Source organism: Pleurodeles waltl, chromosome 12 (assembly GCF_031143425.1).
Source record: "Pleurodeles waltl isolate 20211129_DDA chromosome 12, aPleWal1.hap1.20221129, whole genome shotgun sequence".
Lineage (NCBI taxonomy): Eukaryota > Metazoa > Chordata > Amphibia > Caudata > Salamandridae > Pleurodeles > Pleurodeles waltl.
Window position 1 is genome coordinate 328,721,124 of NC_090451.1, and position 24,866 is coordinate 328,745,989.

A 24,866-nucleotide genomic window follows, 5' to 3' on the forward strand; every position below is an offset into this window, starting at 1 on the left:
TGCCCGACCCTTCTTTGCACCAACGTACCCCACAAAGAGTTGGTTGTCCACCCTTTTGTGCGGTCAAGGTAGAACAATAACGCTCTTTTTGGGTCCAGCCGATGGAGACACTCCTCTTCCTTCAAGGAATGCAGTGGTGCAAAGAAGGTGGGGAGGGAGATATTTTGACCCAGATAGAAAGGGGTCACCACCCTCGGGAGGAAAGAGGCACGAGTTCTTAATACTACCTTGTCAGGATATATCGTGAGATACGGAGGTTTTGAAGATAAAGCCTGCAGCTCACTCACTCTCCTGCCACCAAAAAGGCTTTTTAATAGTGAGCAGCGTCAGAGGACAGTTAAGTAAGGGCTCAAAAGGAGCACACATTAGAAAAGTGAGTGCTAGATTAAGGTCCCACTGGGGCATCACAAAAGGCACAGGTGGAAACATATGTACAAGCCCTTTTAAGAATTTCTGTACAATGGGAGACTTAAACAAAGATGGTTGATCGGGCAAGCGTGCAAAAGCCGATAAGGCAGCAAGATAGCCCTTAAGGGTCCCTAAAGAGGAACCCTGTTGGACAAGAGATAAAATAAACAAAAGGATATTAGAAAGAGAAGAAGAAAGAGGATCAATAGACCTCTCTGTACAATATGAAACAAAAAGTTTCCATCAGCAGGCCTAAATCGACTTAGTAGAGGCATGCCTGGTTGCCAGAATGACATCACAGACTTCGGAAGGGAGGTCATAAACCATCAACTGTCGCCGCTCAAACTCCATGCATAAAGCCACATAGTTGACAGGTTCGGGTGAAGAACCTTCCCCTGCTGCTGCAACAGAAAAGCCTCCCGAAGAGGCAACTTGATTGGAGGACTGATGCTCATTTTGAGAAGCTCTGGATACCAGACTCTCCGTGCCCAATCCGGAGCCACTAGGATTACTTGGGCCCGGTCGTTCTTGATTTTCTTGAGAACTCTGGGCAGAAGTGGTATGGGTGGAAAGACATACAGGAGGCCTGAACTCCACTCGCGACGAAAAGCATTGCCTAGCGATAGCCCCCTTAGAAACTCCAATGCACAAAACTGCTGACATTGTGCGTTCTCTACGGAGGCGAACAGATCTAACCAAGGCTCTCCCCACTGCTGAAAGAGTCCTTGCGCCACCTCCGGATGGAGATACCATTCTTGATCCGCTAAGCATTTTTGGCCGAGCTCGTCCGTGCTGACGTTCAGAGAACCTGCCAGGTGTTGAACCACCAGGGTTTTGCCCTGCTGTTCCAGCCATGTCCAGAGACGCAGAGCCTCAAAGGGTCCACAACCCCACCCCGCCATGCTTGTTGCAGTACCACATTACGGTGGTGTTGTCTGTGAACACCTGCACAACCTTCCCTTTCACAATACGGAGGAATGCTTTTAATGCTAGCCGGATTGCTCAAAGCTCCAACAAGTTGATATGGAGCACGGATTCCGCCGGAGACCAGTGACCTCTGATCTCCACCTCTCCCAGATGGCCGCCCTATCCCAGAAGTGACGCATCTGTCACTACTGTGAGATCTGGCTGGGGAAGGGAGAGGAGTCTGCCTTTGACCCAATCGCAGTCCACTAACCACCACTGCAGATCCTTTGCAGTTCCCTCCGAGATCTGAACCACATTGGTAAGATTCCCCTGATGCTGTGCCCATTGGAACTTCAGGTCCCACTGCAGAGCCCTCATATGCCATCTGGCATGCTTGACCAACAGGATGCAAGAGACCATGAGTCCCAGCAACCTCAGAGTCTGTCTCACCAAAATCCAGGATAGAGGACAAAACATCGGTATCATAACCTGAATATCCTGGATTCGCTGCTCGGGAGGATAGGCCCGATACTGCACTGTGTCCAGAACAGCTCCGATAAAAGTGAGCTTCTGAGAGGGAGTCAAGTGTGACTTCGGCACATTGACAGTGAACCCCAGCGAGTGCAGGAGGTTCGCCGTCGTATGGAGATGGGTGACTATAGCCTGGGGCGTGGGAGCCTTCAAAAGCCAATCGTCGAGGTAGGGGAAGACTGAAATCCCTGACCTGCGCAAATGCGCTGCCGCCACCGCCATCACATTCGTTGACTCCCGAGGGGCACTGGTTAGACCGAAAGGAAGGATGGCAAACTGAAAGTGCTCATGGCCCACCTTGAACCGCAGATAACATCTGTGGGCTGGCAGGATGGGGATATGTAAATACATGTCCTTCAAGTCCAACGCTACCATCCAGTCTCCTTGATCTAGGGCAGACTAGACTGAGCAAGAGTGAGCATCTTGAACTTCTCTTTCTTGAGGAAGAGATTGTCATCCATTAAATCGAGGATAGGGTGAATGCCCTTGTTCTTTTTGGGAATCAGAAAGTAGCGGGATTAACAACCACTGCCTACTTCTGACATCGGGACCCTTTCTATGGCTCCCTTGGCCAAGAGAGCCGTAACTTCCTCGCGGAGAAAAATTAAATGATCATCCATCAGAGGGATAGAGGGAGGGAAAGACTGGAAGGGGAGAGAATAGCCCTTCCGTATGATCTGCAGAACCCATTTGTCCGTTGTGATGGAAAGCCAGTGAGGGAGATGAAATTGAATCCTCCCTCCAACTGGACAGACGTGGTCCTGCAGAACCACACTAGGAAGGCTTGGGAGCAGTGGAGGGGGGCTGTGTGGTGGCCGACCTCTGGCCAGACCCTCTGGGTCTAATGGTACCATGACCACGTCCTCTTCCGGGATGGTGTGAAGCCTGAGGACGGTGGTTAAACTGTGGCTGGCGTGGTACCACGCCCCTTCCAAAGCCTCGAAAGGGGCGAAAGACAGACTGCTGTTGTCATGCTGGTGCTGAAAGCCCCAAGGATCTGGCCGTAGCTCGAGAATCCTTGAACCTCTCAAGCGCGGAGTCTGCCCTCTCACCAGAAAGACGAGAGCCATCAAAAGGCATATCCATCAAACTTGACTGTACATCCCCCAAAAAGCCAGTTGAACGTAGCCAGGCGTGGCGACGCAGGGCCACTGACAATGAAATCGCTCTGCCCAGCGACTCGGCTGTGTCCAATCCACACCTGATCGTAAACTTGGCTGCATCTCTCCCATCTTTGAAAGCCTGGGTGAGAGTGTCCCGAACGCCCTCCGGGACCTGGGGCAGCACCTGTGCCACAGTAACTTATGGGAAAAAACTGCCCAATAGGCAAGAGGTGTTTACGGACCTCAATGCCAGGCTGGTGAAAGAAAACATTTTCTTTCCAAGCTGTTCCAGCCTCCTGGATTCCCTATCCGGGAGAGCAGAAGGGAAGGCACCACAGGAAGTAGAGGCTTGGACCATCAAGCTCTCCGGGGTGGGGTGCTGGGTCAGGAAACTAGGGTCGCTTGGAGCGGGCCTATGGCGACCATCCTATTCACAGGAGCCCCTGTGCTGGGTTTGGACCATGTACCCCGAAGGACGTCTTTTAGGGCCTTATTGAAGGGCAACATCGGCTCTGATGTTATCACCCCCGGTTGAAGCAACTCTGTCAGGAGATTCGTCCTGACTGGCACCATAGGCAAGTATAGGTCTAAGACCTCAGTTGCCGTACGCTCCACCATAGCATAAGAAGCTCCCTCCTCCGTAGCCACATTAGGAGGAGAGAGCATACCAGTATCTGGAGATGTGTCCAGTCCACTGGCCTCCCCTAGATCCTCGTACCAGTGCTGTTCCACGTCATATTCCAAAGGGTCCTCAGACCTCTCCCATTCCTCTCCTGTGCCTGACAATTCTGAATAATGCTCAGACAATGATCTGGGCCGAATCGGCGGCGTTGAATTCGGAGTAGCGTCGTACGACGTCGCTCCAGCTCTGGATCATCCAGAATGAGGATGGGGCTACCACCAGTGGGCGTCGGTGGTGGAGGAAGCGTCGACGTCAGACCCAACGCAGGAGGAGTTCGACTGTGAGCGACCGCCGCCGGTCCAGATCCGGTATCAGATCCTGGGGCCCCCACCGGCACTGAGGCCGAAGCCACCAATTTCAAAGCCGAAGGGGCCCCTGCTGACACTACGGGGCCCGAAGACCCACCCAAGGGTGCCGCCCGCTCAAAAACGAGAAGCATGGCCTCCGTGGTCGCAGGAGTCGCTCAGGTCCCCAGAGAAGGGGAAAGACCTGGAGTCGACCCTGGCGACGGCTCTGCAGAACCGCACTCGGAACGTCGACATTCCCTAGACGCCTCGTCGGCCAACGGGCGTGGCCAAGTTGAAGTCCGCTTGGACTTCTTCTTCTTCTTGTGCCTCTTACTTGAATGATCATAAGACCTCAAATGCAAGGAAGAGGACTTGGGGCTCCAGGAGCGGTGCCGCTACCTCCTCCTACTGCAGGACCATGACCTCCTCGGAGTCGCGCCAACCAAAGACGGCTGTCGGGCCACAAGAAGCTTGAGGGATCTCTCCCTCAAGGCCTTCGGAGCCATGGCCCGACAGATAGAGCACGAGGTGGAGTCGTGATGTACGCGCGCCAAGGTGGTGTCTATATAGACAACCGTGACGTCATAGACGGCTCCAACGACGCTGACGACGACGCGTGGAGCCGGATGCATGCAAATCCGAACTACGCCACCCGACGGCGCGCGCAGGGTACTGCTCAGCAGAAAAATTTCAGATTCGAAGCTGACGCCAGGGAATTCTAAGGTAAGGAATCTGCAGCTAGAAGTCTCTATCAGATGTAACATATTCCAAAGCTTTGTTAAAAGAAATCCCTGGACTGGAATAGTGTTGCAGTTGACATATGGTGATGCCAGGTAGATTTATGTCCCAAAATCAGCCCCCCTTGCCAAGACGACTATTGCTGGATCCTGTGCTTTTTTTTCTAAAACAAGGTGGATGAATGAGTGAAGTATAATTATTTTAGTTGGTCTGGTATTCTGAAGAATAGGAGACACAAATGAAAAAGCTATTTTTAAAGCACCTGATATAATTTTCTATAACCCAAATACCCCACCTTTGAGTGAAGAAAAGCAGAAAGGGAGACATTCCATAGAAACCCCTGTATTATTTATTTCAATACTACTGATAGAGCAGTGCTTAGCTCTGTAAAATAAAAGAAACAAATCATAGCACGGTGATATATAACACATATGTAAGGTTTTTGCAATGGATCGAAAGATCCAGGGGAAGTAATGGCTGTCAATTATCTTATGTATCCAAGTGAAGTCAATATGGGCCCAAAACCCCTGGCCTTCCCAACTTGCCTTCCAAACCATTTTAAATAAATGAGACATACCTGAGTGTTGCAGGTTTTACAAAACTGCTTGATTTTTCCAGTAGAAATGTCATGGTCATCATAGCACTCCCGACATTCAAATACTGCAAGTCCTCCACATATGCGGCACTGCCTAGGGGCTAAATGAAAGTTACACTGTAAATATTTTCAGACAAATGCCAAAAAACAATACAAATGCTTTCAGGAGCACATGTGTTATGCATGTTTATATTAGCACCACATGAAAATTGGTAAAGTGTTCCACAACTCTGAAAACGGCCATGCAGTAGAGGCAGAGCTTAAATGCCTGACGTCCTAGTGGCATTATATCAGTGTTTGTCTTCTGCAAAGCATTTCACTTCATGGTAGTGGGAATAAGTAAAGAGTAATTTGTTCACTCTTTATAAAGTCAGTGACACATTTATATACAAATATTTGAATTACTGCATGTATATCTTTGATCAATTGTACACCGTATTCTGCATCCATCAACTGTAAAGTTGGGGCAGCAAATACTGACAACACGAACGTCAATGAGTGTGACTTCCAAACTCCAATATGATTAATATGTCAGTGAATTCAGACACATGGACAGAATTTATACTCAAAACAGTAGCTCTACCATTTACAGACTTGTGCAGAGTGAAGAACTCTACTTATGCAAGGCTGTAACTCCCCCTTCTCTCTGATTAGGACTTCAGCATAGCTGCCTGAATTCCATCTCCTAGTTAACATTATTGAATGGCAGGCAGTGGGGTAGAGTTTCTCTGGGTGGATACCACTGCACCAGTATAAATTACTATTTGATTGAATGATGCATAATGCATCTAACTGTAATTGACAACATCTTTCTGCCAACTCTTTTGGAAAATATTCCACCTGTGCAAAATCAAACTGAAGATTGTCTACGGTTAGATCTAACAAGGAGGTCTTATTACATTAATACACCTTCTTTGAAAAGTCTCCATATCTCACCACAGTGACACAAATGTAATCCACAAGCTAAATCTTCTGGTACTGATTTAATTTTTTTAAAAACGTTGTGTCACTGATTCATTAAGGCCCGCCTGTATATTCTTCACAAAATGTCTCCCCAATTAAAGAGGTAACTAAAGAGTTTAAGAGAGTGAGAATGGAAGGAAGCACATATGGAAGAATCATCATTCAATGATGATCTAGAGAAACAGAATGGTATGCCGGAGAGCTGTCATTCTGGGAAAGAAATTATGTTTTATCGGATGCATGAGCTGCGGAGAAACTGTTTGGAAAAACAGAGAACATGTATTTTCCCTTTAGGTAAGTTGTCTCAACTGCCACGTTTTGAAATGAATATTGCTTCTAACATGAATTTAATCATCAAACTCTTCATGTATTATCCCTTTACGTCAGTTAAAGGAGTAAGTCAAACTCAAAATTGTGTATGCACCTCTTTTTTATTGTTCTTTATCCCAGAACAATGCATCAGGGAGAGTAAATAGTGATAAAGGGTTCCCTAAAAAAGAGAAACAACGTAAAATAAAATCAGGTGTGCCCACTGTTAATAACTTATCTCCAAAGTTATGTCTCTAGGTCTAGGGATAACACATCTTTGAACGTCAAACACATGTATACATAGGTGCAGCATGCATAGCTGACAACAACCAGAATTTAATGTTGTGCACTCCCAATGTCATAGCTACACTATTATTGTCTGACAAAAGTGACAGCAGTAAACTGGTAAATTTCACGCAAACCTTTCAGCAATGTATGTATTCAATCTCATAGATTTTTGATCAACATGAAAAAGTGCTTATTTGAGTCAGAGAGCTGGAAAACGTCAGCAAAGTTGTCAATACTATGTACTATTTGGTACCCAAACTTCTTGGGTGAAAAAAGTCCAAATGTTGTCCTGGGCTTCTTGTCATAAGGGATGGTACATGCTATGGTTCTTTTAATCAGAACTTCATGCCAGACAAGGCAGACACGCGCTGTAACTATTTATAGCAAGGCTTGATTAGCTGCTTGCATGGGATTCCACTGCCAAATATTTGATGCATCCAGAAATCCCAAAAAGTATGGAAACCTTCTGATTTAAAGAGAAATCTAAGGGATTTCTTTCTGCAATGAATAAATTCACTGGGCCATCTTTTCTTGAATGTACCAGATCCTGTGTTTACTAAAGGGCTCACTCATAAATAAAGGTGTGGTGCTGAGATTGTGCCTATTTTTACGTCTCGGTTTTCACAGAGCAGCATTATAAGAGACCGACTGCAAACAATTTACAACAAGCATTGGCACAGCCAATAGGGCTCGCCTTTGGGACCTTTTTAGTGTTTAGTTAGAGCTACCGGTTGTGCCAATGTTTGTAAGCTATGTTGTACAGTATAGTCAGCTGTGCAATATGTTGATAAGTTATACTAAAAAAAGTATTATAAGCATGTTTGTTACTTTATACACATCCAGAAGGCAAACTTCAAGCAACTAGATATGCAGCGCCATGTAACCTTGCATAAATATCAACAGTATTTTTTATGCCAATGTGTGTATACAGTATTCTACTCAAAAGGTTTAAAAACTGAAAACATGTATCGCTTTAGAAAACAGTTTGGAACATAATAAGTTATAAATAATATTGGGGAAGCGTGCAAAAAGAGATTGTATTAGGTAACCGTGTTTGTTTGCAAAATACTAAATAAATATTTTGCCAAAGTCTGCTGAAGCAAGCACACGACTACAACTTTCGCAGTCTCTCCCCTTCTTTCTCTAAAACCAGTGCCAGGATGGTGTCACATATGGCCCAAGAAAGTAGAGAATCTGACTGTTCTCTTTTGAAGTAAGCCAGCTGGTACAGATAAATCAAAAGATTAGCACCGCAGTAAAGATTGTTACCTCTTTTAACAATTTCCTCTTTTTTTCAAGAAGTCACACAGTAAATAACTCAAAAACACAGGATGTGAAACCAGCAACCGAGACGAGTGGCCAGTGCATGTTGCACGTTCACTTGCATGGAAACATTACATATTCGGAAATACTCAACCACCAAGTCACAAAAACAAGCCTAATCAAGAGCACAACACGCTACCTCTCAAAGCATCGCAATAATGAAACACAGATAATACACGGTGTCTGTGAAGCGAGTGCCACGCTTATCACGCGCTCACAAACACGCACAGTTAAGGAAGGTACTCGGTGCTCGTTCACAATGCTGTGCTGCTGAAGTGAAAAGAATGAAGCGCAGCAATCATCAGGCGGGTGCCGCACAAAACATAAGCTATGAGATAAAGCGCGGTGTCCATGAAGCAGGTGGCGCGTTGATCCTGCACCAAAAGCACACGCACTGAAAGCAAGTGCTTAAAACTCATTCACAATGCCGTGCTACTCAAACACAATGTAATCCAAACGAGTTTTACTCGGAAGGCAACAGTACTAAAAAAAAAATGTAACAAGGTAATCCAAGCTCGTTAAACTAAAAATAAATGAAACGAGCCAGACCTCAAAAACGAAATGCCATCGCAAAAGGGTGTTAGTCAGAAAGCCATAAAAAACAAGCATTTGCAATGCAACAGGTCTCACATTTGCTATTGGCGCTGCAAATGCATAGCTGGTCTTTTCTTGCCGCATAAATTGGTCAACCCTGCCACATAATTGGTCCTCTCTGCCACATAATTCTAGTGGCCTTGCATATAACTAAAGCACTTTCATTCAGACGCCGCCCATCCTTTAGGGCGGAGGGGCCACGCCCCCCCACCTTTTGCCCCTCATGAAGAGTGTCTGTCAGGCTGGACAAAGGTCAGCCTGACAGACACTCTTCATTTTCAGCTCAGACAGCCAGGAGTGAGACATTCGCGATTTGCGCAGGCTCCTGGCTGCCTGAGCTGAACTTTTGCTGGGCTGAGAAGGTCACAGCTCCTATGGGCGTGACCTCCTCGGCTCAGCAAAGGTGCCTCGAGGCCCTCCCCTGAGTGACGAGGAAAGCGTCACCCATTGACTTCGACCTGGGCGCTTCAGGTTTAAGCCCTGAAGCGCCCAGGGCGAGAGTCAATCAGTGACACTTCGTCACCGAGTGAGGTGGGGTCAGCAGTCTCACTGACCCCATCCCACTCTGTGACGAGGCTGGGACTGCTGCCTTCCCTCATTGGCTGACCTAAGACAGCAGTCCCAACCCTCCTGGGACCTCGAGGCTGAAGGTAAGTGTGTGTGTGTGTGTGTGTGTGTGTGTGATGTTTTAAAATGAATGTTTGAATGTTATGTGTGTTAATGGATGTGCGTGTGTGAAAGAATGAGCGTGTCATGTTTTAAAAATGAATGTTTGGTGCGTGCGTGCATGTTTGAATGGTATGAGTGTTAATGGATGTGTGTGCATGTGTGTCTGAAAGAATGAGTGTGTGTGAACATTTAAAATGTATGTTTGGTGCGTGCGTGCAAGTTTGAATGTTATTAGTGTTGTTAATGGATGTGCGTGCGTGCATGTCTGTGTGTGAAAGAATGAGAGTGTGTATGTGTGCTTCCCGCCCGCCCCGTCCCTCCTAAAGCTGCTGGCTGCCACTGCTTTCATTTACCTTCGTCCTCTATCTTTATCTCTATCGAGCAGAATTCTATTTTTCTGGGGCTTAGGCCTAACCAAACACTGGAGAAAAGGTGGCATATCCCACTGTGAGTGGTAGTGCCATAGACAATGTCGTAAGCGGTGGTTTAAAAACAGAAGGCTCGGTGCCTTGAACCAAAATAGCATTAATATTTATTTCCCAGGTTTTAGTTATGGTGGAAATAAAATAAGAGGCAGTGTGCGGTTTCCATCCTGCTATTTATCTAAAAACAACCAAAAACAAGTAAATAGCGGGAAATGCATTTTTCCTTGTATGTACTGTATATGTGGTCCAGCCTTTCGTCCTGCTTAACATGGACCTAACCCTATACCTTTATATATCTGATGGTGTGTATAGCTCAAGTGACCAGCAGCATGCAGAAATCATAGGAAAAAGGATGGCTCTGTGAGTAAATAGCGTGGAATAGTTTTCTACATTCTATGGTAGTTTAGTATATCTGCCTAAAGGTCGGGTAACGGTATTCAAAGGCAAGACTTATTGGCTTTACCAATATTTGTTGTTAAATTGGTCTGAGGAGGCGTATTACACCCAAATTACCAGTGGTATGATAAAATGTAAAGCTTTGAGGAGGTCAATCCACTCCTCTATAAATGGGATTAAGTTTGGGTTTCTGCATTTTGATTTTCTTTGAGATAAAGCGCTCTAATTCTGTGACTGTGGCTTTATCAAAAACAAAGACCTGTGAAGTGCTGGAACACGAGCAGCAATAAAAGCAAAGCCCTGCCCAGCCCTAGCAACGCCACCCAAATATGAAAACTGGAAATTACACGCACTCCAGGAAATCAGCTGTTGCAGCAGAGAGAGCAATTACAACTCTAAACATACCTAAAAATATCAACACGAATAAAACCAATCAATGCCCTCTACCGGACTTGTATCTGAGGCTCACGTGATTTGAACCACCTTGGTCAATCCGTAATCTTTCGGGCCCCCTTCTGCTGCAAAAAACAAAAGCGCCTGCTAGAAAGAGCAGAAAACATTCCTCCAGGCCCCACCTACCTTGACTGAATGAAAGGGTTTGTTAACAAACATTAGAGCTGAGGCTCAGCAGCTCCTTTGAATTCTGCTGATATGATGGAAAGCGATGCTATTCTGAAGTGTAGAGGCTGCGTGGAAGCAAGGCTCCTGCCGGCTAAGACAAAGGCAGGGAGAGCATGCAGTCATTTAATGAAGGAAAAACCATGTGTAAATGTTGATAGGTTTCACGCCATTATCGAGCAACAAACCGATGCTACGACTATGCAAAATTCTAATTGAGAGAATTTTAATGACCACATCTTCTGTATTTGCTTCATAATGCAGAGAAACATTTCTGGATGTGTCGGCAGGAGTTGTGCAATAATGCTGAATGCATCAATTCATTTTACATGATCCCGTGTAACCACTTTGCCTTTCCCAACTGCCATACTCAGGTTTTCCGGAGACGTAGTCACCTCAAATCCAGCGTGCCAAAGCCTCACCAAGTGCCGGGGTAAGGCAGATTGGAGCACAGCCATGTTTTACTTCACACCATTCTTACACGGCTAGGCTGTATACTGCTGTGGCAAGCTGAGCATTTTTCAGTGCCTTATTCACCCTTGATTATTTAACAGGCTGCTCAGGTTTCTCTTCTCTGGCGATGTGCCCTTAGGGGAGGAGAGCAGAGTAGAGCAGAGCTTAAAAGAGAAACCCAGTCACTCCGAGGATGGCGTGCTAAGGCATGCAAGCACGCTGACGGACACGTGCCCAGGTAGAGCTGTAAAGCACAAACATTATTACTCAAAGTGACACAAAAGTGTGACAACTCATCACACGTACACACACAGAGAAGAAAACAGACATACACATTTACAAACACCGTCATGCTCATAGACACAAATAAAGGCGGCCATCTACAACAGAGCGTCATTTATACACCACGCAGGATGTACAAAAGAAAGAAATAGTGTGCCACACTAAGCTATATGGCTGGTCGTGCAACAAACCATGTACAGGATCAGTCTGTAAGACAGTAACAAACGTGAAGGATTTTCCTATGAAATCAAAGGAATTTTGAAAAGCAGGCCAAGGAACGAATGAAAGTGATGGGCATGAGATGGGTGTGGTTAAAGCCCACAGATTTAGATTACAACATGTCAAAGACAGCGCTTGCGCGCTGCCTAGCTCAACCTAAAAACAACACTACTCAAACACGAGGTAATCCAAGCGCATTTTAATCAGAAGGTAGAAAAAAAAAATCGAAATGCCATCACAAAAGTGTGCTGGAAGGCAAAAAAAATAAAGGTTATCCAAGCGAGCTGCACTAAAAATAAATTAAACGAACCAGACCTCAAAAACAAAATACCATCGCAAAGGCGCGAGACAGAAAGCAAGAAAAAAAATAAAAACACCACCACTACTCAATCACAAGATAATCCATAAGAAACAAAATCGTGCACCAAAAAAACCCATAAACTAACAATGGTGGAAGAGGACATGTAACAGGGGCAGTCTCCATTGGAGGAAACAAACAACTAAAGGAGGGCCCAAAAATAAAAAAATCTCACCATTTAAAATTAAGAATTTACAAGGGGCACTACAAACTACAAATCACAACAGAAGGGCATGAAAGAGTATGACCAAAGCCACAGATTAAACACATCATGTCTCGAAGAGACAGTCAATGTGCTGCCTAGGCAAGACCTAAAAAGTGAGTTTTGGGTCTTGCCCTTTCAACCATTTGCTTACTAGAGACATTGTCAATCACATCTTGGCTTAGCTCAGTACACTACTCCTCTCTCACCCAAATCTATTAGCCTTCCACAGCTCCATGGTTGCACTTGACTGCATGAGCGACTACTTTACAACTACATCTCTTACTGTTTACTCGTGCTGGTTTCCTCTCAAGTATCTTGTTGTAATGCGCTAATGGTCCATGCATTAACATATGAAACACACATTGTTAAAAATTGCAGAGGTTAAATTACGCTTTAAAGAGTAAAAATATTATGCTGGTATGTTAGGTGGGATGTAGAGAAAAGAATATGAACACAAGAGCAGGAGTTTATGTTGTGTCTGCTATTAATGATATCTGTAAATGGAATTAAACGTCACAAGGTGCTGGCTTTTTAAGACCTTCGAAAGGCTATGGAAATGGTGGACAGATGCTTGTAAAAGGAACCACTGATGAATGCAGATTTTGGCCTGTTGCTGTTTAAGGCTTGTATTCTGCCATACTCTAATAACATGCTTGAGACACTTTGAGATGCAATACAAATACACCAACTTGCATTGAGTCACTTAAAAAAATTAAAGAAGTGTATTCTGGCCTTCAAATAATGTAATGTTTTCTTAAATGTTCTTAATGACTATCTGTAGCCACAAATCAGATGTTGTCCTTTATATGGATCCAAATTGGTTTTACTGGGACTGGAATTGCTTTGTACGCTTTGGAGTGGATTTACTTCTTCGTCTCTGGATGCAGGCAGTAACAGTTCCCCCTTTCTAGTATGAATTCACAATTCAAAAGCCTGCCCATGCAGTCTCACACATGGAGGCACCTATTAGTCCTACTCTATTAAATGCCAATGTGGCCTCACTCACGGCTCTGACCAGACATTCTGGGCTTTCTTTATATGCTTACATTGACAACACACAAAAGCTGATTCCTTTTGTCTGTACGGGGCAGTGACCTGCACCTATGGCACAGTCCTTGGCTACTTCAATTCCATCTAGTTATTTGGACTGGGATTTAGGAGATATCAAAAAGACTACGTATTGCAAAGGCCAGAGAAGTACAGAAGTATTATGCATGTCTCCAAGCTCTCCCCTAAAAAAGCCATTGTCACTTTGGATGGTGACTGATTGTGCCCACTTTTCTGCTCATTGTGTTAAACCGTCAGACCTTCTTTCTGTCAAATAATTATAAATGTGAGTAAGTAGCTGGTCATTTCTATTGCACAAATAGGTTCAAATTTTGGGTTATATAAAATATAAGCCTCTTTTTATCTAGAGGTTGCAGTTCAGCAAAATATTCCTACATTTGTAAAAACTTCAAAAAAGAGTTAAGCAAATAAAAATGTCCACCTCAATGCTTAAAATCAACATTCTGAAACACAACACCCCAAAAGTTAGTTTTAATTGCTTTCCAAGAATAAGAATATGAATCAAGAAAGATTCAGGGTGTGGGGGAGGGGTGGTCTTAGAGATATTTATTACCTCAGGGTTACATTAGTTAAGAGTAGAGGCAGTGGATGAAAAATAAGTTTATTTTTTGCCCATACCTGGAAGACAATGTTGAGAGGCTTAAACGTCACCTCTAATGACATGCGGTTTCCAAATCTGAATACCCATTATCTGGGGGCAAAAAACATTGTGGGTCTGTACGATTTGGCACAACTGCTTGGCCAATCATAGAGATGCCAGTCAAGTAAGGTCCAGTTACCTCTTCTTACAAGTAGTAGTAGTACTTTTTTTTTTAATAACATCTTTATTGAGTTTTAACACTAAGAATTATAAGTAGTATTAAAAGCATTATCAATATATCACCAAACCACATACAACGTGCCAAATTATAGCCTTATAAACTGTAGTCAGATTTCAAAACAAACAAGTTACTTACTTACGGTAACGTCTTATCTGGTAGAGACTGCATCTAGCTGCAGATTCCTTACCTCTTACCTTTGAAAGCCAGACTGAATCCGAAAGATTTTTCATGAGCAGTACTCCCGCACGGTGTTGATTGGTGCTCTCTGCGTTCGTTCTCGATATCATCAGTGCTGGATGTGATGCAGTGTCGCCCTTACAGGCACCAACCAGGCGAGCTGCTGTCAGATTTCCTGACTTCACACCAGAAGCACAGAGCCATGAAGTGCCCTGTCCAGAGAAATCGGTTTGCAGAGCAGGGAGAATGGATGAGTCGGTAAGGAATCTGCGGCTGGATGTAGTATCTCCCATATAAGGTGTTACCGAAGGTAAGTAACTTGTTCATCTGGATTTGCAGACCAACTGCAAACAAGGACGTCCTTCAGGACCGAACGGACAAAGTGACAATCCCGACAGACCTGACTGTACAGGAAGTAGTGTTTGGTAAATGTATGCAGAGATGTCCATGTTGCTGCATGGCAGATGTCCAGGACCGGACTTCCGTATGCTTTAGCTCTGGTGGAATTATCTTGCAAGCCTTCAGGATGTTACTTACTTACTGTTACGCCAGTGTGTAGCAGATTTTAATACAGAGAATGACATATCTGGAGACAATCCACTTCTGCCCTGCCCCCACCATTCTTCACATCTACATACCCTACAAAGAGTTGATCATCCACCTGGACCTCTTGTGTACGGTGAAGGTAGAACGACAATGTTCTTTTTGGGTCAAGACGGTGGATTTGCTTCTCTTCTTCAGTGGGATGCAGAGGAGCAAAAAAGGTAGGCAGTTTGATTATTTGGCCTACACGAAATGGGGTGACAATCTTCTGCAGAAAGGAGACCCTTGTGCGAAGTCAGGATCGACAGAGAGGTAAGGTGGCTTAGATTATAAGATCACTCACAGATAGCCCTTAAGAGTGCCCAGAACAGAGCCCTCCTAGGCAAAGGAAAGTATAACGAGCAAGACTTCAGAAAGAGGGGCAGAAAAGTGATCAATATGTTTCGCTGCACACCATGCCACAATTTATTTCCAATGGCAGGTGTGTACTGTCTTGATGGATAGACGTCTGGCTGTCAGAATAACTTGCCAGACTTCAGGAGGAAGGTCCAAAGCAGTCAACTACCACCCGTCAATCTCCACGCAAGAAGGCGGAGAGTGGACAGGTTTGGGTGAAGAACCCTCCCATGCTGCTACGACAAAAGATCCTCCGGAAGGGGCAGTCTAATAGGAGGACTGATGGCTATGCTCAGTACACCAGACTCTTCGTGACCATTACGGAGCTACAAAAATGACTTGGGCCTGGTCATTCCGGATCTTCTTGAGAACTGTGGGCAGGAATGGCATGGGCGAAAAGGCATTCAGGAGGCCTGAGCCTCACTCAACACAAAAACGTCTCCGAGCTAGAGCGCCTTGGAAACTCTGGTGGCAAAACTGCTGCCACTGCGTGTTCTCGGCAGAGGCGTGCAGTTCTAACCAAGGCTCTCCCTTCTGTTGAAAAAGACCATGCGCTACCTCCAGGTGGAGACACCATTTGTGGTCTGCTAGGGATCGATGGCTCAGTTTGTCTGCCCTGGCATTCTGAGAGACCACCAGGTGTTAAATCACCAGGGATACGCCCTGCTGTTCCAGCTAAGTTCAGAGACGTAGAGCCTGTTGACATAGGGTCCATGACCCCACCCCAGCTGGTTTGTTGCAGTACCACATGGCTGTGGTGTTGTCCGTGAACACCTGCACTAGCCTTCCCTTGATCGAGGGTAAAAAGCCTTTCAATGCCAGTCGGATCGCTCAGAGCTCCAGCATGTTGATGTGGAATCCCGATTCCACGGGAGACCAGAGTCCTCTGATCTCCACCTCTCCCTGATGGTCACCCCATCCCAGGAGTGATGCATCTGTCACTATTGTAAGATCTGGTTGGGGAATAGAGAGGGATCTGCCTCTGACCCAATAACGGTTCGTTAGCCATTTCTGCAGATCTTGTGCTGTTCCTTCCAAGATCTGGCCCACATCAGAGAGATTCACCTGATGCTGCGCCCACTAGAACTACAGGTCCCACTGCATAGTCTGCATATGCAAGTGGGCATGTGTCACTAGCAGGATTAAGGAGGCCATGAGGCCCAGCAGCCTTAGTGTCAGTCTCACCGAAACCCAGGATAGAGGCTGAAACATCAGTATCATAGCCCGAATATCCTGGACTCGCCATTTGGGAGGATATTCCCAAAGCTGAACTATGTCCAGAACAGTTCAGATGAAAGGGTGCGTCTGAGAGGGAGTCAGGTGTGACTTTGGCACACTGATAGTGAACCCCAGTGAATGAAGGTCCGCCGTAGTCTGGAGGTGGAAGACAACAGCCTGGGGCGAACCCACCTTCAACAGCCAGTCATCGATATAGGGGCACCCCTGCTCTCTGCAGATGAGCTGCAACCACCACCATCACCCTGGTGAACACACGAAGGGAGCTGGTAAGGCCAAACGGACGCACAGTGAACTGAAAATGCTCTTGGCCTACCATAAACCGCAGACAGCGCCAGTGGAAAGGCAGGATGGGTATGTGGAAATAGACATCCTGAAAGTCCAACACTACCGTCCAGTCTCCTGGGCCCAGGGCAGACAAGACCTGCGCCACCATGAGCATTTTGAATTTCGCCTTCTTGAGGAAAAAGTTGAGGGCCCGGAGATCTAAAATAAGACGAAAGCCTTTGTCCTTTTTGATGACCATAAAGTAGCAGGAATAGCAACCACAGTCTGCTTCTGGCACCTAACCCCTCTCTATGGCTCCCTTGGCCAAGAGAGCTGCAACTTTCTTGCAGAGAAAGGACAGATGATCCTCTGTCAGCCACTCGTGAGATGGTGGCATGGAGGGGGGGAGGTAGACTTGTAGGGGAGGGAGTAGCCCCTTTGGATAATCTGCAAAACTCAGCTGTCCAATGTTATGGATTGCCAGTGTGGCAGGTGATGGAGAATCCTGCTGCCAACTGGAAGCCCATGATGTTAAAGGGGAAGGCTTAGAGGCTGCAGCTGCCGGGGATTGGTGGATTGACCAGACCGCTGGCTATCTGACTCACGAGGCCTGTGGGCACTGCACCATTGGCCACATAGAGGCTGGGGAGCATGCATGACTCAGTGGCTGGGAGGGAATTGGCACAGTTGGAAGCCCCCTCCGTAGCCACAAAATGAGCAAAAGGCAGATTGTGGATGAAGTGGGGCCACAGACAGGCCCAAAGACTTGGCCATAGAATGAGAGTTCTTAAAGTGCTCCAGTGCCGAATCTGCCTTGTCTTGGACAAGAAGGGTGCCATCAAAGGGTAAGTCCATCAGGGAAGCTTGGAGATCGTCTGTAAAGCCAGACATCCTAAACCAGGCGTGGCTCCTCAGGGCCTACCGTCGATGAAGCCGCTATGCCCAGTTAGTCGGTCATGTCAAGACCACATCGTATTGTAAACTTTGCTGCATCGCTCCCACCAGCAACAACCTGAGAGAGCACTGCCCGGGCTTCCTCTGGGGCCTGTGGCAGCACTTGCGCAACTGTGTCTCACAGAGTGTGGGAGTAACAGCCCAAAAGGCATGAGGTGTTCACAGATGGCAATGCAAGGCTGGCGGAAGAAAAAAACTTCTTCCCCTAAGAGTCTAGCCACTTGGATACCCTGTCCGGGGCGCGGGTGGGGAGAAAGCATACCAAAATCTGGAGAAGTATCCAGTCCACTGGCTTCACAAAATTCCTTACACCAGTCCATATTTGGGTCTTCTCCAAAGGGCTGGTATTCTGCATGGTCCAGCGACCCCTCCCAGTCCTCCCTGAGGCCTAACCCAAGGGAACAGGGCTCAGGCTTCGATCTAGGAAGAAAGGTTTCTGCCCGTGTCAGATGTGACATCCCTCCAGCTCCTTGTCGGAGAGGGGGATCACAATGGGGATGGCGACGCCAGCTCCAGGAGCGTCTGCATCGGGCGGGGAAGGTAGAGATGGTACAACCGGCACCATCCCAGATCCAGGAATAAATCCTTGGGGGCCCACTGGAGCTGCCAGTGTGGAACCAGTAGAGGTCCCCTCTGACCGACTGGAGCCCGAAGGCACGTCGGAGGGGCTGGGTCACCAAAATATAATGCATATGGCCACAGAGAACTCTTTCAGTTAGGGGTGTGTGGAGGGGGGTTGCCCCTGGATAATTGGGGAGGCTCTGAGGAACCAGGTGTTCCCTCGTCTCGTTGGCTGACGGACAAGGAGAAGTCAAAGACTGCTTCGACTTCTTGATCTTTTTCTTGTGTCTCAACTCACCCCACCGTTCCGAGGACTTGGAGTAGGACGATGACGACTTCTGGGTACGCGACTGGTCCTTCCTCTTGACAGAGACCTTGATTTGCACAGAGTTGCATGCCGGGCTGCCATGAGCTTTAGGGACTGCTCCATCAAAGATTTTGGATGCATGGCTCGGCAATCAGAGCACGACTTTGGGTTGTGCCTGCATTCCAGACACCACAGTCAGACAAGGGGCAGGTCTGTCACTGACATCGACTAATGACAGGCTCCACAGGGCTTGAATCCTGTCTTCCTAGATGACATGTCCTATCCTCAAAAACTCTCAACAAAACATTGAAAAAATCCAGTCAAAAAGTGACTGAAGGGTAGCTCTTCTCCGGATCAGCACTGACTGGCACAGAAAGAAAAGAAGTGACATCAGAGCACCCGGGTGGCGCCCATATAGGTGCTACGATGTCACTTCTAGCGTGAATGCTGCCGACAATGCACACGGAGCTGATCGATGTCACCTACTGGCGCACAGGGTTATTGCTCATGAAAAATCTTACGGATCCAGTCTGACACCTGTGGAAATTCAAAGGTAATGAATCTGTGGGTAGAATTCTCTATCAGATGTTATGGTGGTATAGAATTTGTAAAAAAACAGAACCAAACATGAGCCTTGAATCCCACATGGAACAGAAGCGGAAATAAAGTTATACAGTTCTGTTTGTGAACTACCCACAGGGTTGATGGGTGGGGGAGTGAGACATGTCAGGCCAGAGGGTGGGGGGGTGGGGAGATGTGCCGTTGTAAAGGTGCATATGACAATGAGGGGCATGTCGTATCTATTCAGACAGACCCCTCATAATCATCATCGGGGGGGGTTCTGAAGGGTGGTAAGCAATGCATCCCATCCCACTGCTATGGGGAGTCTATATAAGCTTTGCATTTTTTTGTGGCGCAATGCAACCACCTCCGCTGAGCCCCACTGGACGGTCACTATCCACCCCTACATCACACTAGGCAATAATGAGGCCTTCCAGTGCATAGCGATTGCCAGCTAAACGAGTAACTGTGGCATGTCTATGAAGCGATTAGTGGCTCCACCCAGTTTACAGTGCTTGGAAAGGCCCAGCGAACAGCTCGCCAAGTCCACCTGGTCGGTGATATGTGCAAATGTGGTGCAAACGTCTGTCCAACATGCCCTAACTGATGGATAGCTCCAAAACATATGCACCATATCCGCCACTGAGGTTCGATAACGAGGGCATACTGGAGACGCAGTGTTGTAGCCGGTGTTAAGTAAGCGCTATGAAACACAATAAACTATATATATTGAAAGCGGGCATTGTGTGAGATCTTTCTTGGGTACATCAACCTCTGTCTCACTCATTTTGGGTCAAAGCACGTCCTACATCTCCCTCCCGGGCGTGTCAAAGAATGCCCAACAGGTCTTGGGCGGTATAAGGGATGGCCCTGGTTAGCCACGTAACAATCTCCTCCCATTCACCATGGTGTAAAGGACCTGCATCAGGGGATGTGTTTCAGGTTCTGTATCAGTAACTCACCCACGTGCACTCCAGAGTTCCTATGAGACGTCTGTGTGCCAGAAGAACGAGTTACTTACCTTCGGTAGCGACTTTTCTGGTGGATACATTAGCTACCTGTGGATTCCTCACCTGATGAATACTCCCATGGCGCCAGCATTTGACGGAAATCTTCTTACTAGTCTCTGCACGTCGACGAGGACGTCACTTTAGCCCACGCGACGCCGTCTGACGTCATACAGGCAATAAGAAGTCCTCGCCGACGTGCCGATGACAGTACCAACATTTTTTACGTGCATGAGAATAATAATAATAACCCAATGCAATGAAAGAGCAAAGCAACATCTCTTAATATTGTAAATCACACAACATTGCAATAAAATAGCTATAGATTTAATATAACTTTTTTTTTTTTTTTTTTTTTAAACAAATAAATATATTTATACATACGAACCATGTATATACCCAATATATATATAGATTTATATATAAATATACACATATATACAAATATCATACATGCAAAATGTATTGCAACTTTGAATACCAAAAGGAGCACACTCAAGGATTGCTTGGAGAGACCAAAAAGGCAACGGGGAGGCGGGTGGGACCGTGAGGAATCCACAGGTAGCTAATGTATCCACCAGAAAAGTCGCTACCGAAGGTAAGTAACTCGTTCTTCTGATGGATACAACTACCTGTGGATTCCTCACCTGATGAATAGAGTCCCAAAGCAGTACCACGCCCGGCGGTGGGTGCCTAAATGGTCAAACCAAGAAATCCTGCAGCACTGACCGTGCAAAATGACCGTCCCTTCTGACCTCAGAGTCCAAACAGTAATGTTTCACAAAAGTGTGAAGGGACGACCAAGTTGCGGCCTTGCAGATGTCAACCACAGGAACACCCCTGGCCAAGGCCGAAGAGGCCGACTTAGCTCTGGTGGAGTGAGCTCTAATGCCCTCAGGCGGATCCTTCTTTGCCAAAGAGTAACAGATTTTAATGCAAAGAACAACCCACCTGGAGAGTGTTCTCTTGTGGACTGCCTTTCCTCTCCTCTTGCCCACGTATCCGACAAACAGCTGATCCTCCAGCCTGATATCCTTCATTCTGTCGATATAGAAGCTCAACGCCCTTTTTGGGTCCAGGCGATGTAGTCTTTCTTCCTCCTTTGAAGGATGAGGCGGAGGATAAAACGTGGACAAAGTGATTGTCTGAGCCAAATGGAAGGGTGAAACAACCTTCGGAAGGAAAGCAGCCTTGGTCCTCAACACCACCTTATCCCCATAAAACGTTATATAAGGGGGTTTAACCGATAAGGCCTGCAACTCACTCACTCTCCTTGCAGATGTTATAGCTACCAGGAATACTGTTTTAATAACCAAATACCTTAAGGGGCAAGAATGCATAGGCTCAAAAGGGGACCCCATAAGGAAAGTCAGGACCAAGGACAAATCCCATTGAGGCATAACGAATGGTTTTGGAGGATATTGATTCAGAAGACCTTTCAAGAATCTGAGAACAATAGGGGATTTAAATAACGATGGTTGGTCTGGAAGACAAATGAAGGCTGACAAGGCCGACAAATAACCCTTAATGGTAGCTACTGCACAACCTTTCTGCGCTAGAGACAGTGCAAAAGACAAAACATGTGACAGATGAGCATGTAAGGGATCAATCTGTCTCTCTCCACACCACATAACAAATTTAGACCACCTATTAGCGTAGATAGATTTAGTGGAGTGTCGCCTGGCCGCTAAGATAACATCCACTACATCAGGCGGGAGAGAGAAGGAACTCAGGTTGCCCCGTTCAATCTCCAAGCATGTAGGTGCAGACTCTGGAGGTTGGGGTGTAAAACCTGCCCCTGCGACTGCGAGAGGAGGTCTGCCCTGAGAGGGAGACGGAGCGGAGGGCACAGTGAGAGTTGGAGAAGGTCGGAGTACCATACCCTCCTTGGCCAATCCGGAGCTATTAAGATGACTTGGGCCCGGTCTTGGCGAATTTTCCTCAACACTCGAGGAATCAAGGGTATGGGGGGAAACGCGTAAAGCAACTGGTCGCACCAGGTTATCTGAAACGCGTCTCCCAACGCTCCCTGCATCGGATACTGGAGGCTGCAGAATAACGGGCAATGCGCGTTCTCCCGAGTGGCAAACAGATCTATCCGAGGAAACCCCCACATCTGGAAGATTAAACAGACTTGATCTGGATGGAGACGCCACTCGTGGTCTGCCGAGAATTGGCGACTGAGACTGTCCGCACGTACATTCAAGACCCCGGCCAGATGATTTGCCACCAAGCAAATCTGATGGTCCTTTGCCCAGGACCATAGCCGAAGAGCTTCTCTGCAGAGAAGGTACGACCCTACTCCTCCCTGTTTGTTTATGTACCACATCGTGGTAGTATTGTCCGTCAGGACCTGTACCGACTGACCACGAAGGGATGGGAGGAAGGCCTTGAGAGCCAAACGTACAGCCCGTAACTCCAACAGATTGATATGAAACACCTGTTCCTCTGGAGACCAAAGCCCTTTGATCTCCAGATCCCCCAGATGAGCTCCCCATCATAGGGTGGAGGCATCCGTTATTACCGTGGCCACTGGTGGCGACTGCGCGAACGGCTTCCCCTGTGAAAGATTGTTGCCCGCAATCCACCACTTCAATTCCACAGCAGCATCTCTGGAGATCTTGACAGTACCTTCTAAATCTCCCTTGTGTTGAGACCACTGCCTTCGGAGGCACCACTGAAGAGCCCTCATGTGCCAGCGAGCATGCGTGACCAACAGAATGCAGGAGGCGAACAGACCGAGCAGACGAAGGACCTTGAGGACTGGAACTACCGCTCCATTTCGAAACATTGGAACCAATTCCTGAATATCTTGAATCCGCTGAGGCGGAGGAAAGGCTCGACTCAATGTTGTATCCAGTACTGCCCCTATGAACAGGAGGCGCTGAGAGGGCTCCAGGTGAGATTTGGGCACGTTCACCGAAAAGCCCAGGTCGAACAACAACTGGGTTGTTGACTGCAGATGATGCGACACAAGCTCCGGGGACTTGGCTTTGATCAACCAGTCGTCCAAGTAAGGGAATACTGCTATCCCCCTCCTTCTGAGCTCCGCCGCAACCACTGACATCACCTTTGTGAAGACTCGAGGTGCTGAAGTAAGACCAAACGGGAGGACCGCAAACTGATAATGCTGCGACCCTACCACAAACCGGAGATACTTCCTGTGCGACTTGAGTATCGGGATATGAAAGTAAGCATCCTGCAAGTCGACAGACACCATCCAATCTTCCTTGTTCAACGCCAAAAGCACCTGTGCTAGGGTCAGCATCTTGAACTTTTCCTGTTTGAGGAACCAATTCAAGATCCTCAGATCCAGGATTGGTCTCAACTGACCATCCTTTTTGGGAATCAGGAAGTATCTTGAGTAACAACCTCGACCCTTTTCCTGCTCTGGGACCAACTCTACCGCGCCCTTTGAAAGGAGGACTTGAACCTCCTGTTCTAGCAACAGGAGGTGTTCTTCTGAACAATAAGATGGGCGGGGCGGGATGAGGGGCGGGAACTCCCGAAAGGGAAGGGCGTAGCCTTTTCCCACAATGCCGAGAACCCAAGTGTCCGTTGTGATAGACTTCCACTTGTGGAGAAAACGCTGTAATCTTCCCCCTACAGGAGAGGAGTGAGTGGGAGACGGTGGAAGCCTAAGGCTGCTTCCCCTGCTGCACCCCTCCAGAGGACGAGGAAGAGGCAGAGTGCTGTTGAGAGGCTCCTCTGGTACGGGCCCCACCCCTCCCCCTCCCTCTAAATGACCTATAGGGGAGGGAAGAGGCGGGTTGCTGGAACCTCCCCCGAAAGGAAGAGGAAGAAGAGCCACGCCCAAATCCCCGAAACCTCCTGAAAACTCTAGAAGAGGCAGAGGAAGAAGGAGCTTGCAGTCCTAACGATTTGGCTGTGGCTCTGCTCTCCTTAAATCGTTCCAAGGCTGAATCTGCCTTGGCTCCAAACAGTCTGTCCCCATCAAACGGGAGGTCCAGCAGGGTCGACTGCACATCCGCAGAGAACCCTGAGTTTCGGAGCCAGGCCTGTCTTCTTGCCACCACAGCCGTGCCCATCGCCCTGGCCACCGAGTCGGTCGTGTCCAGCCCAGACTGGATAATCTGGGTCGCGGCAGCCTGGGCGTCCGAGACCACATCCAAAAGACCCTGGGGAAGCTCCGTGAATGAAGACGAAATATCATCCATCAGCGCATGGATGTACCTCCCCAGAATGCACGTGGCGTTGGTGGCCTTCAACGCCAAACTGCATGACGAAAATATTTTCTTGGACTGCGCATCCAGTTTCTTGGAGTCTCTGTCTCCAGGCACCGTCGGGAAGGAACCAGGCGCTGACTTTGAGGAACAGGAGGCTTGCACCACCAAGCTCTCCGGCGTAGGGTGTCTAGAGAGAAAGCCAGGGTCAGATGGTGCAGCTCGATACCTCCTGGCCACAGCCCTATGAACGGCCGAGGAAGACACCGGCTTCTTCCACACCTCCAACACCGGATCCAGCAAAGCCTCATTAAATGGCAAGAGAGGCTCAGCTGCAGCAGAGGCCGGATGCAATACCTCTGTCAGCAAATTCTGCTTTGCCTCTGCCACCGGCAAAGGCAGGTCCAAAAAGCTCGCTGCCTTCCTCACCAC

The 24,866-nt window shown here is 47.3% G+C and overlaps 1 protein-coding gene across 5 annotated transcripts in view; it reads right to left on the reverse strand.

Annotated features, from left to right (window-relative positions):
- The window catches only part of CYLD (CYLD lysine 63 deubiquitinase), a 381,887-nt gene that overhangs the window by 17,166 nt on the left and 339,855 nt on the right, over positions 1 to 24,866 (reverse strand). For all 5 annotated transcript variants that reach the window (XM_069216436.1, XM_069216434.1, XM_069216435.1 and 2 more), the window contains exon 15: positions 5,233 to 5,351. In XM_069216436.1, coding sequence (XP_069072537.1) covers positions 5,233 to 5,351 — 119 coding nt within the window. The remainder of the gene's footprint in view (positions 1 to 5,232; positions 5,352 to 24,866) is intronic.